Source organism: Sinohyriopsis cumingii, chromosome 17 (assembly GCF_028554795.1).
Source record: "Sinohyriopsis cumingii isolate HCF-2022 chromosome 17, ASM2855479v2, whole genome shotgun sequence".
Taxonomy (NCBI): Eukaryota; Metazoa; Mollusca; class Bivalvia; order Unionida; family Unionidae; genus Sinohyriopsis; species Sinohyriopsis cumingii.
Genome location: NC_142977.1, coordinates 20,310,381 through 20,327,650, shown reverse-complemented (window position 1 = coordinate 20,327,650; position 17,270 = coordinate 20,310,381). Strand labels below are relative to the sequence as shown.

The 17,270-nt window shown below is 35.5% G+C and overlaps 1 protein-coding gene across 1 annotated transcript; it reads left to right on the top strand.

Annotated features, from left to right (window-relative positions):
• Positions 1-5,660: 5,660 nt before the first annotated feature.
• Positions 5,661-17,009, top strand: LOC149777881 (uncharacterized). Its single transcript, XM_089938280.1, has 5 exons — positions 5,661-5,777; positions 8,523-8,563; positions 9,794-9,945; positions 15,320-15,484; positions 16,818-17,009. The coding sequence occupies exons 1-5, from the start codon at positions 5,775-5,777 to the stop codon at positions 16,892-16,894; spliced, it is 438 nt and encodes a 145-aa protein (XP_089794406.1). The 5' UTR covers positions 5,661-5,774; the 3' UTR covers positions 16,895-17,009.
• Positions 17,010-17,270: the final 261 nt, after the last annotated feature.

Genomic DNA, 17,270 nt, shown 5'->3' with positions numbered 1-17,270 from the left:
CATGAATTGAATGCGATTAATCCAACGAATCTCACGAAGGGAGTATGAAAGCCTTGACTGAAATTGGTGGACAAAGTCCACTTGCAGTCAGATTAAACTTCTTTCAGTTAAAGTAAACCTATTCCGATATAAACAATTAAACATAAAATGGACACACAATATTATTCAAAATATACTATAGTCCGCTCGCGTACTGAACAGGTAAGGCCGACGAGGAACATTTAAGCCTGTGTAGTCAATGTTATTCATGGAATTGCTCGAGCATTTGTGAACACTGTGGCAAATTTATTTACAAGTAAAGATTTCATGCGTTTGATTTTGATATGCAATTATTAAAATGATTCTATCAAACACATTTCTTATTTCTTCTACATGGCCGATTGCGCATATACACGTACGCGCTAACCACCGTCGACGTGGTCAGCAGATACCAAGAAACATTTCAGTTGTTATCAAAAGATTCTGCAAGTGTCGAAGATGCACTTGAGAGTATTCTTGCGCGTGGCCCACACTCAGGGTCATGATTGTTACAATTGGATCCTGAAAAGAATTTCTCGGCAACGTGGCTGCGATGCTGGGCAAACACCATGTGCGAATACGTTCAGCAAGAGCAGTCTCTGTATTCCGTAGCACGATTTCCATTCTCCATAGCAACATTGAACACTAAAGTCATACGCACGCCTGTATTTAAACCAACCAACGCGATTCGACAAAAGACTGTCACTGTTATTCAGAAAATTATTTCATACTAGTACCCTTACAACCTTCGGAGACAAGAAGTTTCGATATGTGGATGTACCTAGAGAGTTAGCAGATGGACACCAACCTATACATCATCGGTGGTGATAATCATCACCAACGATTCTTTGTCGGCATGTTGGCCTGATCGTGACAATACCGCTTGATCTTGTCACAGATGAATTTGTACATGAACAGCTTTGACCAGTAAGGCACAGATAATCCATCATACATTGGTTTGCCAGCGTACATATTGGTCTTTTTACTGTGTACAGTAATAAGTTCTCGTTCTGTGATGTTCCCCCTTGATTCAAAGGGCTTGCCGTCGATTAACCCTCCTAAAATATTTAGCTGATTATCATGAACAAGATCTACTCCAATTCTTTTGCGCAGATTGTCCTTGGTTTTCCCAAATACGGCATTGTTCATGAGTTTGAAGAACATCCTTCTCACAATCATTGGTGTCCTTTGTTCGTAGATACGTATTCAGCTGAATGCATTGAACCATCTAAGCCTGCTCCCGAAATTCAATCGAAGAAACTTGGTTACACAAATACTAATCGCAAATACAACTGCAGATTTCGCATGTGCAGCTCATAATTGTGTTTGGTTTGAAGACTCAGCACACGTTTGGTTCATTCAGTGTATATGTGCCCGGACGTTTCAACAATCGCTCATTGAGACAGGACTAACCATGAACTGGGCACCAACAGCGCTTCTGTTACCTTCGGCTAATCATTGTGTGCCTCATGCAAATGTTCAAGAAACTACAGATCAACTTCACAAATGAATCGTCATTACTGTAGATGTTGTGATTGTGCACATGCGTTTGTAGAGCAGGATCGATCCACTGAAATCCTCCAAATGGAAGTGGGTGCATCAAGGCACATTCGTATCGGTTGTTAGTTTCTAAATATATGACGAAACCGTTTGGGTCAGCGTGGTCATTTTCAGAAAAACCCGCCAAATTAACAGCGAAACATTTTTACATGAGTGAACACAGGTAATGTGCTATACAGACATTGAAAGTTTAAGGAAAATCACGCGCTTCTGCACTAAGGAATGGGAAGCACGCTGTCATACACACATTACTTTGGTTTGGTAACATAAAGAAGTCAGTTTGAGATAGGACTGGAGAGTGCATGCATGCAGGGGTGTGTGTGTGTGTGTGTGTGTGTGTGTGTGTGTGTGTGTGACCTAAATACCTCGCCAAGCGTTTTGGTTGGCGAAGAATAGAGATAAAAGTAAGTGAGTGCATGTTACCATTAGGTCCAACCGAGCATTTTGGCCGGTGGAGGAAAAAAAATTGGAAATATAAGCAGGGAAGCGAAGAATTGGGATATTTAATAGTGTTCAATTGCGGCCAGGTTTAGGTGTTATATATACTGGTGAGTTATAGATCGAATAGTTGTGAAAATTGACGGAGACAGTGTCGATTGATATTCAGCCCAGGATGCAAGAGCAATAAGTGACTTTCGGTACGTTACTAATGTAGAGCAGTGATATAACTATACACGAAAGCTGAATGAAAGGACTTGAATCAGTTTATATTCATGTTATTTCATTTATCTTTACCAGAGGAAGTCTTAGTAGGAATGTGTGAATGTGTGCATTATTAGTGGTATATGTCAATAAATGTAATATTTGTGCATTCTCCGCTGATTGTCTTCGTTTATTAAGTAACTATCACTTGTCCCAAACATTCACCCACTCGTGTCTTAAGTATTTGATTAAGTGTAAGGGAGTTAGTGACAGTCATATCCTTCCACGTCTGGGTTGTTGGCACAAGCGTATCTGTGACTTGACATTGATATTAATTGGCGCGTAGATACAGATCGCAATAATCACAGAGCATTTTGAGCTAGAATGGTGACCTAACTTTACTTTTTGCTTGTTCGTAATTGTTTCTGAACTACATTCAGTTAACAACAATTAATGCAATGCGTCGATCGGTGGCAACTGCATTTTAGCTAATTTGATCCCGTGGATTGTGTACTTTTATGGATAAATACCACCTTCGTCGGGAGGTCTGCATTGGTTGGATAGATTGTCTCGAACTGATAAACTGCAATTATTCTTTCCGAAAATTCATGTATGTGTACATGTCTTGGGGATCATCCTTATAGGTAGATTTGTTTGCGTGGCTTGCACTGTAAGTGGCCATCATACTCATCGAGGTTTTGAAGAATCACATAGATTTTTGATCTGTTGGGATAAAGTCTCAGCTGAAAATTATATGCGCTGCGTACGGCAGATATGCGCGTACCAGTGATGTGACTGTGATCAAGGACTTTGGAACCGGAACGTTACTTTCATCTTTAGTCTGGCTTTGCTCGTGATCGTTGGACGGGCTTTACTGTTTATAAATCCAACAGCGAGTGGCTGAGAAAAATTCACCAGTCTTCATTGTGCCTGCTGTTGAGTAGAGCTGCTGTCGAATCAATTTTCCTGTAATTTGCATCCATCTGAGAAATACTTCGAAAGTATTGCGCAAACGCTCGTGCGCAGATGCGTTCAATCGTTCTTGCTTCATTATTTTTGGCAATGTTTTCTAAAACTTGTTTCGATGTTTGCGTCTCTCCCCTTCTGCGTTTTCATAATACCTTATAACCACTGAGTCGATGTGAGTTCGGGTGCCATCCTTATACTTATGGCCCGAAATCATTTGTTTAATTATCCTGAATTGAATATACTCATCACTGTCCTCATCAAAAACGTCACTCCTTTCAGACTCATTGGGGTAGTTATGTTTCTTTAGAGTATGTAGTTTTTCATGCACGATATTCGGCAGATTATTTTTATTTGTATTTGCCTCGAAAAGAAGCCGAAGTTTAATTCGTTCTATTTCTAACGTTACCCTTATATTAACCAACTTATCAATGTGCTCTATGTTTGTTTCGGAGAATGCGTACATATTTTGTGTTCCTTTGATAAACAATTATGATGCAGTGTATTCGTCACCTTTTTCATACTCCAAACCTTTGGCAGATGTATACCACTATTTGTAACCTCCAAAAATGCCTTAAGGATACTTTGGGAAAAAATGGCCTGGCTACCTCACTTCATTTGTATAAACCAGCAGAGGCTTTTCATCAAAACAAAACTATTTCACAACTCGACTGTATATATCTCATTTGTCAGCACAGAGTCATTCCTTTAGATGTTACAGCACTTGCCCTCTACTCACTGAATAGACGATACAAGTCCAGTATTTGTTCATTATTGGGTTTATTGTGCATCGAGGTTGATAAGTGGAGATTGATACATTTTTCCTGCTTTGTTACATACACCCTACAAATACAATAAAAATAAATTTACTACAACTATAAATAATACTGTCATCAGTGCAATATTGTTCTGCATGTATACATTGATTATGTTTATATTACATTCAATACGAATAAACTTACAATATCATGTATTTAGTAATTATCCATCTAGAGAGATAGTGGGTCAGATAAACCTAAGCAACAGTATTAAGACTAAAATTAGAGAACAGACAGACAGACAGACAAGCGTATGGGCAGAACGAGATGATAATAAAAGAATATGCAGGTTGACAACCTATTAAAATGTACTAAAATACATCAACAACATACATTCCAGAGAAATATACAGAGTACATATAAAATAAACTGTTACATTAACCGTATTATAAATATATGCAGACAAGTAGTAAACTAACCAATCAGAAAGTTGTTTACCATCTGGCATACAATAGAACGACCCAGCATGAACAGTAATCAGGGTAGCTTCATTACTCAGTGAACAAAACTCAAACAGGTAATCCTAGTTCAAGGTTACCTAAGTGGCTAAACATGTGTAAAATGAAAATAACACAATAATTGCAACTGATGACTTTATTTCACTCATTAATAAACATTAACTACATAAAATAATAAAATACCTACTTCTGCCTAATTAAAAATGAATATATATAATTATAAAATATATGCTTCTGTTAAATAGAGACAGTGCTGTTATTGCTGTGGAGGCAAATTAATACAGAGCTTTTCTGCTTGATATAGTATAGTGACATTCAGCAATTTAAGACTATCTGCTTACAACATATTCTTTTGTTGAGCTCGCATATGCTTGCCCGAATAAATACACTCCGCTGGATTTGTATCAACAATCACATAGTAGTGTGAATAGCTAGTTTTGCCTTCTATTTTTTTTAAAAAAGTCTTTGGGGCACTGCAATCCGTACGAGACGCTACCCTTAATGGCTGGCTCACTCACGTCATGTGTATGTGTATGTGTTTGTACATTAGGTTGGACAAAATTAAAAGTGATCAACAGCAAACAGGCAACACTCAATTGTTATTGGTGCAATAGCGAGGACGGATGGTATGTCCCCACAGGTGACAATAAAGTCCAAAGCCTCACTTGCATACTACTTATTTTCATGCGGTTGTACTACGAAAATGCCTGTAAGACAGACTATGTAGCATGACGTTTGTGTGACATGTGCATGGTCGAGATGATATTGGATGCTTAACTGCAAGGCGATAACTGTTTTAAACCGGGGACCCGGGTGCGTATCTCCTTAGAATATGAATTAAAATATTCTTTACCCTACACACACACACACACACACACACACACACACACACACACATATATATATATATAATCTGTGTTCTGCTTTATTTGTTTCTCGAACAGGTTTAGCTGATACGCTAGTCAGCATTCTTTTCTGCGGTCGGGATATATATTACCTACTTCACAAGGGCAGTTGATAATGAATCCAATATTGAAGGAACCATAATATGCCAAATCATAAGCATGTTCTAGCTAAAAGAGCGCTGCATCATTCGAAAATTGGGGACTCCATTACGCGTACGTGACAGTACGTCATGATAAAATCTATTTTTAAATGAGACAGTCACAATCAGACTTCACGTGTTATGAGAGCAAAACTGTTGGCTGATTAAAGTTCCAGATATAATTGCCATTTATCTAAGTTCAGTCTAGTCTGAGTCAGAGATAGGTTCTGGTTCTATCAGTGCATGTCAAGCCAATAAGCGTCCAAAATGGTAAGTAACACTACCGCTTGTGCTATTTTCTCAATTTTTTCTTCAAGAATCTTTGTGCCGTTTGGTAGATGTCAACATAAATTAATTATTTCGGCTGACGCTTGATTATTTTTTTTCTTCTTTCTTATAAGGCCTCAGCCCTTACAACCTCTAACATATCATGTGCCAATAAGGCTAGATAATAGATGAAAGTCTTTAAGACAGGCGTATTACAATACTTTCCTCAAAATTGGGAGAAGAAATGACGATATTAAAATCGCTCACAAGTTCCAATATGTAAATACAAAGCGATGAATGCCTTTTATTCCACTGGCAGCTAATATTGCCAATCAATTAATTTTTAATAGGGAACAAAATTAAAATAATTGATTATGTACTTTTAATTGATAAATTATTCATGGATTTAAAATCTTGCCCTAAAAATACGACCTAACAAATTCATTAATTTCACAAATGTGGCAATTTACTTACAAATTACTCAAATATGTGATATAATTTGTGGTTCAAGAATATTGACAGTAGGACGCAATATTTAAATTTACATTTTTATTTGCCGATGTGAACTCGCATTATTTTCAGTACATATTTCGGGTGGTGGTAGGATACATAGCATAGAAACAGACTGCAAAGGTTGCATAAACAAGTAGAAGGCTTTTGACTTGGTTCTCACATCGACAATTTTACTAACCGGGTTTAGTGAAAAGTCCCGGCCCCATAGTCAAAAAAGAGTTTAAGCACCATATCTGAAATTGCACCCTGCAGCCAAAATGTGAAAATCATACTTGAAGTCTGACTAGCTTGGAATACATTTTTTTTAGCAATATTCATTTGGTAATTTAAGATAATCCTTAAGCATCAAAATGGCCGGCTGGAGCGAAATACAACATATATAGGTTATTTCTGGATTTTTGGCGCAGCCATAGTAGGAGATCCAGTTTTCACTTCGTCTATTGAAGAAGCGTGAGGCGCGAACGCAGTGCTGCAGGCCATCAACTAGTCCTATCATTATTTATATTGATATATAATTATACTAATTTATTTATTGAAGATAATATTGCATATAACACATCTGAAAGGTCACACCAAGTTACACATCATCCACGCAAAACAACTATAATACAAATACACATTAGGTATATGCAAGACCAAAGTAGTCGGTTACATAAACACTACAATACCAACACCAACAATATATCATTCAAAACACGATTTTGAACATTAATGATGACCAGAGTGCACGCTATGCTACCTTATTAGTTACAAACAATTGATTTGTTCAACAAACTAGAAGTAAAGAATAAAATATCATGTTGATCAGCCAAGGGAACCCATTGAGTTGTTATACCTATATTATGTGTATTATCATTCATGATTATTATTTTGAAAGTATTTGTTATTAAATATATTTTAAATACTAAATGCATTATATTCGTACGTTTCTACTTTAAACATCTCAGTTGTCAACTGTTGATATAATATCTAATTAGCTAATGTGTAACAACGTGACCATGTTTACGGTTAGAAGTATGCATTCTTAGTAGTACCACCAGTCTTGGAAGTTGTTCAGCTATACGGCAAGGATTAATTCATTTATTTAGTTCAATTATTCATTGGAATTATCGTGCTGTAAATATTCACATTAATAGGATTAGTAGCTGTACGGAAATAGTGTAAACTGTAAAAGACTTCTGGATTTATAGCTGTCACGGAATTACTGTGAATTCAATTATAAACATTTCTGGATTATGTCATATTGATTCTTTTATTTTGTTGATGCGTCAATACATTATTTACCATCCTTCAGATTACCAATGGAACTTCTTCAAATTACTCGATACTTTTAGAGTTGATAGGACACTTAGAACTTTAGGAATTCATTCACCATAATGTCATTTATTTTTAATTCCTTCATTTTGCCTTATATGGATCCAAATAATATTTTCAATTTAACAAGGAAAATAAAACATTTTGGTTTTCGCTCTTTCCTGCTAATTATTTTAAGGCCATAAAGTTGTAAAACCATACCTTTTGTTATATTTCCAGTGGGAACAAAGTTTGGGGGCAGGATACATTGTGCAAGTTAAAGAACAAGAAATTAGTAGCAAGTGTTAACACTTAAAATCTTATTTCAAAATTAGAAAATTGACCAGAAATCTATCGTTAAAACTAGCAAAATATCAAAGCATTAACTTGGAGGTGAATGTTTCATTGATACTGGCATAGTCCAGTCTTACGTCCGCCTGAGTTTCCATTTTAATCATTAGCGTTTGAGTTTCCATTTTAAGCATTAGCGTTTGAGTTCCTGCTCTATAATATATACAAGTAGAAATACTAATGAGTACCGTTAATAAGAGACACATCCGATGTTCAATAAGTGACCACTCGATTTCTGGACGAAAAATTACCTGTGAACACTGTGCTTTCATTTAAAGTGACATTAAAATCTCAGTAGAAAAACGAAAATCTTTTTTTAAAGATTATTTCTTGGGCATACATATCTTGAAATCTATGCAGTAGCTATTTATGTGTCTTGCCGTACGTACGCATATTTTTCGTGTCAAGAAAGAGATAATCGACGTAATTTAAACAGAAACAAATCAAATTGATAGTGCTTAATACACGATAATTCGCTAATACGAATTACAGTATGTGCCATTCGAAGGTAACATGAAAAGGCGTTGTTTTTTTCACAAACAGTAACGAGGACACGTCCAATATGTTAACATCTATTTGCTCTCTTCGCAGATTTTTGCAGTCGTGTGCTCGGTTCTTATCAGCAGGGCCTTGTAAGTTTACATTCACAGATTGGGGTGTGAGTGCATGTGTTGATTTATAAATTTATCAGATTCGGGTAACTACACTTTCCTTTTTACTTGTTGTTATGAACAGCTTAGTAAAAGAATATACGGCATTACTTGAGTTGATTTTGGTCTATGATTTTCCAAACTGACGTTCGTTCGTTTCTTTAACGTAGTTTAATTTATTCTTAATGGAAAGTAGTCAAATAGGACTTGCAATTATGTTGTTATTAATTCGTGACTGAATTTAATTGTAAACGTTCTACAACATCCCTTACATGAGTTCTGGACCTTATGGACGTTCCGACTTGTATGTGGAATGTACTTTATGTATTATGTTCTCTCGACAACGTTGTAAGGAGTCCATAGTGATTACGTTGTGCAAGCCTCCATCAGTGGGTTTATGTGTTCACCTTATGCGTCAAATGTTCAAAGGAAATGATCGTATTAATATCGAACTTCGAAAGGAAAATCGCAAATTTATGTAGCTATTCTCTTTCAATCGACACGTTCACACGGCCATTTCATTAGGTCTATTTGCTATCTTGTTGTCATATTAGTTCAAAGTGTAGAGCAGGTGTGTTCTTATTTGTTACGCAAATTCTACAATGCAGATTTTCATTTGGACGTCTCACAAACGCGTCTTTGTAACTGTATAAAATAGGGTCCTTGAGAATGATTTGTTGAATGACTATACAACCTATACAAAAATGTAGTCTGCAATGTTCAGGTTCCACTAAATATCTACAAATATTATCCTTAAACTGAGATCCTACATTATTTGCTTGTGAAACTTTTTTTGTTATTGTTGTTTAGGAAATCCTCAAAGTTCCCACAGACAACAAACACTACAGAAAGATAGATTCTTTAAGAGATAATACGATACCGTATCATCTAAATTTAATTCCAATAACGGCTGAATGTTGCGTGGAAATTAAAAATTATGCCAACGAAGCATAGGAAAGATATTCAAAAATCTCGTTATTAGAAAGGAAATTTAGGATGTATATTGACATTGGAGTAAGATTATTCTAATTGTTTGGCACATCTTAAGAAATTCATAAATATGTAAAATTATTTGTTACGTATTTTTAAATTACTTTCAAAATACTATCATGTGATTTTCGTGTGAGTGAAAAGGTCTGTATTTGCGTTTGAAAATTTACGATTCATATTTCAAACATTTCTGATTCCATTATCTACTTTCAATGAATCTAGTGCGGCTGTAACAACACCAGCGCATTCCACAGCTATATCAACAGCACCCTCCCCAGTTACATTATTCTTCGCTAGATACGACACTAACCCAAATGATGGGGTTATTTCAAATGCCGAATTCCACAAGGCTGCATATACATATGACACCAATGGTAAGTGTAAAAGAATGTTAGTATTTAAGGTTAGTGATACTGTTGAGTTAACCGTGTTACTTGCGATTCGTATTTATTTATTTATTGTATTTTTTCTACTCATTCGAGATATTATCTGTTTTGAGGACAGTACACTCTTCAAGGTTAATATTGAGGTCTTCCCTAGTAAACTATGACTTGGAATGGACTATTAAAAACGCCAGGTTATGAATCGTATATTTATGACAATGTTTATATTAACACTGATTGTGGGACCACATGATAGATGGTGTCATTTGGGTTTTATAATGAATATCAATACAAAGAGGTTATCTAGTTCGATGCCATTGGAACTGGTGGGTGGCTAAATCGATGGTGGGACTCGAGCAAGCACCTTTGGGTCAGAAGTCTGACATAGGATACGCTAACTACCACGGCCCCTACCGTCATTATGAGCCTCTTACGGCATCCGGCCTATTTTAGACCGCTAAGGCCACATATTTTGTTTTATGTGGTAGTTGTGGTGGTGGGCTTCCAGATGCGTGTGTATGTGTGGGTAGGGGGAGGTTAACATGCTTCGAGATAAATATATATACTGAAATACTACATTTTTGTCTTATAGACAGATCATTCTTAAATACAGGCATAATTTTTCATATCAAAATACTTAGCCCCTAAGAATGTACTTATCGTCTGTACCAACAGACCAACATGTTCTTCATTAATTATTACAGGCATTGTTCAGTTAATGCTCTATATTAATCAGAAGCAGAGAGAGAGAGAGAGACAGAGAGAATTATAAATATGCACCATGCAGAACGGGTTATGCTATGCATGGTTTCTACAGATGAATTTTTGATAATAGTAGGCAGAATAAATGTTCAATAAAAATATGAATATCATACAGGATAGTGAATTTTGGATTCGTATTCAACGGAGATTGGAACCCAGGTCCGCGAGTAAATGGCACCCAATGCCTTGTCTGAACACACCAGCCCATATTCCATAACGACGAAGCACACATAACCAGAAAATGATTCATCTTATGACGAGGATCATACTTATTTTTCTTGGTATAAATGTTCCGAGGGGAGAATACATCTCTTTTCTTGTAAATAAATTCAGTGATTAATATTAAGTGCAAATATACATAATTCCAAAAAGGAAAGAAAATGAACTGTGTGTGTGTGTGGGTTATGTGTGTATGTGTGTGTGTGTAGAGGGGGTAGTTCTTGTGGGTGTTATTATAATTGTGGTGATTATTATTGTAATTACGGAAGTATAAATTATCTAGGATTAATCTACGATTACACAACTTTACATGAACACATTAGATGGCACTTTTGCTCTCACTTTATGCAGCTTAATACCATCCTGGCTGCCATTCTATCACTGGAGTTCAAATAATGTAAATTTTCAATAATTCCATCGCACACAATGCCATGTTACCTTTCTAAATTTAACTTTTTCTTTTGTGTTTGTTTCTTTGGAGCAGGTTGTCTCTGTTATGCAAGTAAATGCAACACACTCAGTGAAATTGGAAAGTGCATTCGCTGTTATATGTATATACAGTTTGTACATCTAGATTAAATGCATAGACTATACTGGACGCCAACAATTCATATTGGCATCGATTAACTGTATTACACGAAGGGAAGTAAGCATTGTCGATTGATTCCAACAGTTATTTCCCATGCTAAACTATGCTGGAGCGAAATTCGTACGAGGCTAGATGTTTTGTCAACTATATTCTTTTAACTTTACTTATTAAATTTTCATATCCATGTAAATAAATTAGCCAACATCACCTTTGCACTCAGCTGTGTACATACGAGATGCATGGTAACATTCTGGCCTCATCGGACTAGACCTGCTTTAAGGAGTTTTGCCTAGCAACATCCACATTAGGATTTGATACAAAATGGCAGCTAACTCATCGTTTTTATTTCGAATCGAAGCCGGCATAAATGCGTAGGAATGCTGAAGGCTAACCATGTATCTCGCGCAAATACAAGTACTCCTTCTTCTACTCCTACTACTACTACTGATGAAAATAATAGTAATAATAATAATTGCACTCAATTATGTACATAACAGATGCTTGGCAACATTCTGGCCTTATCGGACTAGACTTCCTTTAAGGAGTTTTGCCTAGTAACATCAGTTAAGCATCAGGATTTGATACAGCATAGCAGCCGACTCATCGTTTTTATTTCGAATCGAAGCCGGTATAAGTGCGTAGGAATGCTGAAGGTTAACCATCTAGCGCAACTTCAAGTACTCATACTTCAACTACTACTACTACTGATAATAATAACTAGTACTAATAATAATGAAACAAGAGCAACAACATAATGCAATCAACATTATCTTTATAACAAACATTATCATCAAAAACATTGTCATCATCTAATATTTGTCAGTTTTATGTGGTATGCTGCATCACATACCCTTGAATTATACTAAATCAACGCATGTACAAGAGCAAACTAAACAGGGTTTCATACAACTGGATATAGTATTTACTAAATTAAAACAAGGAATGAAACGAAAGAAAATAAATAATCATACCCCACTGCTGTTCAGATCAATTTTCTATCCTTGAAAATGAAACTTTGTTTGCACTGATGAGCACTGTGACAGTAGTTAATGGAAGGAAACAATTTAGAGCTTTCCGACATCAAGGAGATGATCAAACTTTCTTTTGTAATAGCCCCAAACAATTACATTATATATATATATATATATATATATATATATATATATATATATATATATATATATATATAAGAAAACACTTGTAAAACAGATGCTGTCAATCATAAAGCCATGTTCCATGAGTCTGTCAAAATGTCGCATTATAGTCTGCATATTTTCATTGGTTCATCTGTTAAATTTTAGTGTAGCTTAAAACTATTCAGTAGTCTACGTATATAAAATTGACTTTCAGTGTTGTAGATGTGTATCTCCTTAAATTCATTGCCTGTATTAATTTGGTTTGTGAAAAGGAACTAATTATGTGGCATAAAATATGATGGTAAGGTTATTTCATTTTGTACCATTTGAAGATTTTGTTCTAGTACAAAATGAAATTGCTGTTGAAATGTTTCCACTGTTTTTACTTAGTGCTTTTTACACTTGCCTGTACCTATCTCTGCTGTTTTATAGGTAATCTTTCCATTTCAGCCACTGTACTACCATATTAATCTCAATGTTGTTCGCATTCGCTGTTCGGTCCTCTGCGTTTCTGACAACACGTATTTATTTTCTTCTCCTCCAGCAGCGTTCATATGTAACAATTGTGACATTTCCAAGAACCCATGATTTTTTTTATTAAATTAAGCACAGTCACTTAAATTACTACTAGGAAGCTGTGCAGCCTAGATATAGTATAAATGTACGCTACGAAGGTTTGAAATCATTGTACGAAAACTCTCTTTTTTAAATCAAATGAATTGTTTTTGTTTTGTGGAAATTCTTTGTAAGGGAACGCTTTATGGATGAGTTAAACTTGGCTATGGTAAATATGGTATTCGGTTGATCGAGTATTTGTGTTACTGGCTTTTGTACCTTTATACATGATGTTTAAAAGCTGTACAAGTGTTATGACGCAAGTGTGAACAATTACTTAATTTTGATAACCTTTTAGCTTGTTAACAGAATCTAGCTGGTAATCATGAATTTTTGAAAATGTATTTCTTTCCAGCTTTTTAGAGATATAGCTTGATTGAGCTTCATGTTCTTTGATTCTGTCTCTTTTAACTTTGTCAGAAATGCCATTTATTACCTTGACTGTACATTACATGTACTGAGCTGTAACTTCAATTTTTTCATGTGGCCCGGTTTATTGCTTAACTGCGATGTTCCTTGACGTACATTCTTCATCCACCCCTACCTGCGGCTCGAGATCAATACACTTTGCTTCGACTCCATAGTCTTAAATTAAGTGAGATATAAAGCAAAACCAACAAGCTTGTAAAATTTAAGAAACAATTTAATTATCAAAGCTAAATTAAAAACGTATAAGAAACTTCCAATATTGTGAACTAAATAAATGTTACTAACTGGTTCTATCGCGAAACCTTAAAATGTGTTTCGAATGAATTCGAGATTATGAATCTGCAGATGTATCTGTATCCTTGAATATGCTGAAGTACCAACAGTCTTGATGTATCAAAATGGCATTGTCCAAACCTTCTTTGAATGAATTCACAATAATCAGGAATTGTTGCTTTAGTCCTGAGTCAATGAGCACTTTGTACTTCCAATAAATCATCCATACAAAACTTCCCTCCCAAATTAAATTTAAACACAACATTACAAAATCCGCAGATTGATATACAAATATGAACATCGGAAATATGAATTAGGAATTAGTTGGTCAACTCTTACCATTATATACATCCAACAGCTAAACGTCGCAAAATGTTCCTACTCGATCTATGTAGCAATACTTCGTTCATCAAAATGTTTCACAATAACATGTCCCACCAGGACCCACCTGATTTAATCACCCAATGGGAAATAACCGTAAACGTGTAAACAGGTTCATTATTAAGACAGAATGTACGACTTGTAAACACCTATTTATAACTAATTGTCATCTACAGCCATGTAATACAAGTAATGACATCTATTAATCAGCATAATTTCTTGAAACATTGAAATACATCTTTTCATGTTTAAAATATGAAAATCATCACGTGTCTTGTCTTTAATTTTATTTCGTATCATTATTAACCTTGTTTGCACTTCATATCACCATACACATCTAAGCTAATGCAGGTTATCTATAAGGCTAACATTGTTTCTTGAATGTTCAACTCACTGAATATTGCTATCACGGAAAACTGATGAACTGGTACTAATGTAGCCATTCCACCCGTCTGTCTTCTACGGTGCTTTTCAAAGTATGTCGTCATGTGATTTTATGAGTACCACAATTGTGGCATTGTAACAACTTTATGTATTGAATCAGTAAAATTGTACATATCATGTTCGTATTGCAGCAGTTCGGTATTAAGGTAGACGAATGTTCTGGACAACCTTTCATATGTCTTGTAATTTACATAGTGTCCCAAACCCCACTGTGGCTATTTTCATTTCATTTTGTTTCTTTGTTTCATCGTTTTGGACGCATATGCATGTCTTTCAATAGTACAGTACGTGATCATCCGCATTTATTGTATGTATTGGTGATACTCATATTTGTGGGTAAATATTTAAAGGAAGCAGGTAACGGTAGCATAACAGAAGCAGAATGTTGGAGGAATTAATTGCGGACATAAATTCGTTTTATATGCTTCGGCCCAAACCTCCTGGCCAAAGGCAACTACATTTGGCTTCTCGGTCATGCTAAGGAACTAACAATAACAATATTCAATGCCCTTTGTAGATGATGGAAACATAACCCGAACAGAGTTTGTCACTTTGTACAGTGCAAGGTTGGGGGTCCCCGAACATCAGGCCGAATCACTGTTTGATGCTATTGACCTCAACCACGACGGTACCTTTGATGATAAGGAGATCTCTGCAATCTATAAGGTGCTTGATGGAAACGGTAAGTCAAATTTAAAACTCCGATTAATCGATTAAGATGACAATAAGATCAAATAAAAAGAGCACGATTTTTATGAAAGAGTAACGCATATGCAAGAAGAGAAGAAACATAAAAATGTAAAACCCTTTGTTTTTCAGAAGGGATGGAAACAATCGATATTGTTAAGAACGGTACCAAATGATAAGAAACATTTCGCAAACAGAAGGTCGGGAGAAATATTACAGAAATATAGACGGTGCGAAAGAGAAACGAAACAATAACCAACAGAAAACCCTACACCACCAAATTTCGACTCGTTATTGAATAAAATCATTTTCAAGAAAGAAAATTATTTAATAAATAGCATTTCAACCTATAAGCATGTATCTGCTACATGTATGTATGTAGGTAGGTAGATATGTATGTATGTATGTGGTAGGTAGGTAGGTAGGTAGTTATGTATGTATGTATGTATGTATGCATGTAACTCACAAATAATGAAGACTGGCGAGGATTAGGTGTTTCATTAAAATGGGCTATCTTCGACAAGTGTGTGTCACAGACAAATCGTATCACAGTCGGCGTTGTACGTCATCGTATCGTTATTTGCAAGTGTTCAGCAGAGTCGAGAAAACAATTTTTGTGCGTGTATTAAATGGTATGTGCAGGACAAACATGAATATACAAACCATGCATTAAGCAATCTGAGCTTTTATTCAGTTGGCTGACAATCTTGTCGAAACTATCAGAGACTTTAGCTGATTCTTGTTTCGAACATTACCGTAAGTTGTGCCTTTTTCAGCTTCTCGCTCCGTGTAGATCTGTCGGAGGTAAAAATCGGATTGAATACGGACTTGAAAATAAATAGCTAACCAGTCTATTGCAAATAGTACTGAATATAATCCTTTTCTACAGATTACAAAAACATACGAGGCTTCTGCACATACTAATGCATTACAAAAACAGACGAGGCTTGCACGTACTCACGTAGTTGTTTCTCTTTGTTCCCTAAACATTCAGCTTTGAAGCTCACCCGATATAAGAACTCTTCGTATATTCAGCATACTCCCTAGCATTTAGCTCTTTGCAAACTGTAATAAGTGAAAGATTCGATTGAAAATCTATTTCATAAGTCACATGATTATGCATTATATTTATATATTGTACATTCTATGTTTATGGCAAATAAAAAACAAATTATACGTTTGCTAGATAATAAAGATTACACCATACCTTTCCAAAAGATAATCGGAATGAAACCAATGTGCTCAATGTTTTTATATAAATCCGTGTCTGTCATAAATCTGTGATATTTCAATTGCTGATATTAATCTCAAACATGTATTTCTTGCAGGAGACAACCAAATGACGCCTGACGAATTTCTGGCTGGATACAACCGATTATCTGGCGGTCATGGGACGAGCGGCTAAATGTTTCAGACTCATGGCATCTGTACTCCTTGACCATTCTAAGACTGCAAGCTTATGGTCAATCATTATTATGTGAAACTGAAAGAAGAAATAAATAGTTTATTGAAAATACAAACATTTGTCATGGCTAGAGAAATATTGTTATGCATAATTATTGTCATCTGGCTCTCTTCGTAGTTCTGAGAAGCAAGTAGGAGTCCTAGTTCTTCCATTTGTTTCATATATAAGTTCCTAGAACACAATTTCTCCTGTTCAAATTGAGACGGAAGCTTTAAAAACATCTTCGATTGCGCATGCCATGAAATAATAAATATAAATATAGTTACATATGACAGCAAATCTTCTGTGCAACGAAAAAGAAATTACGGTTTGTTCT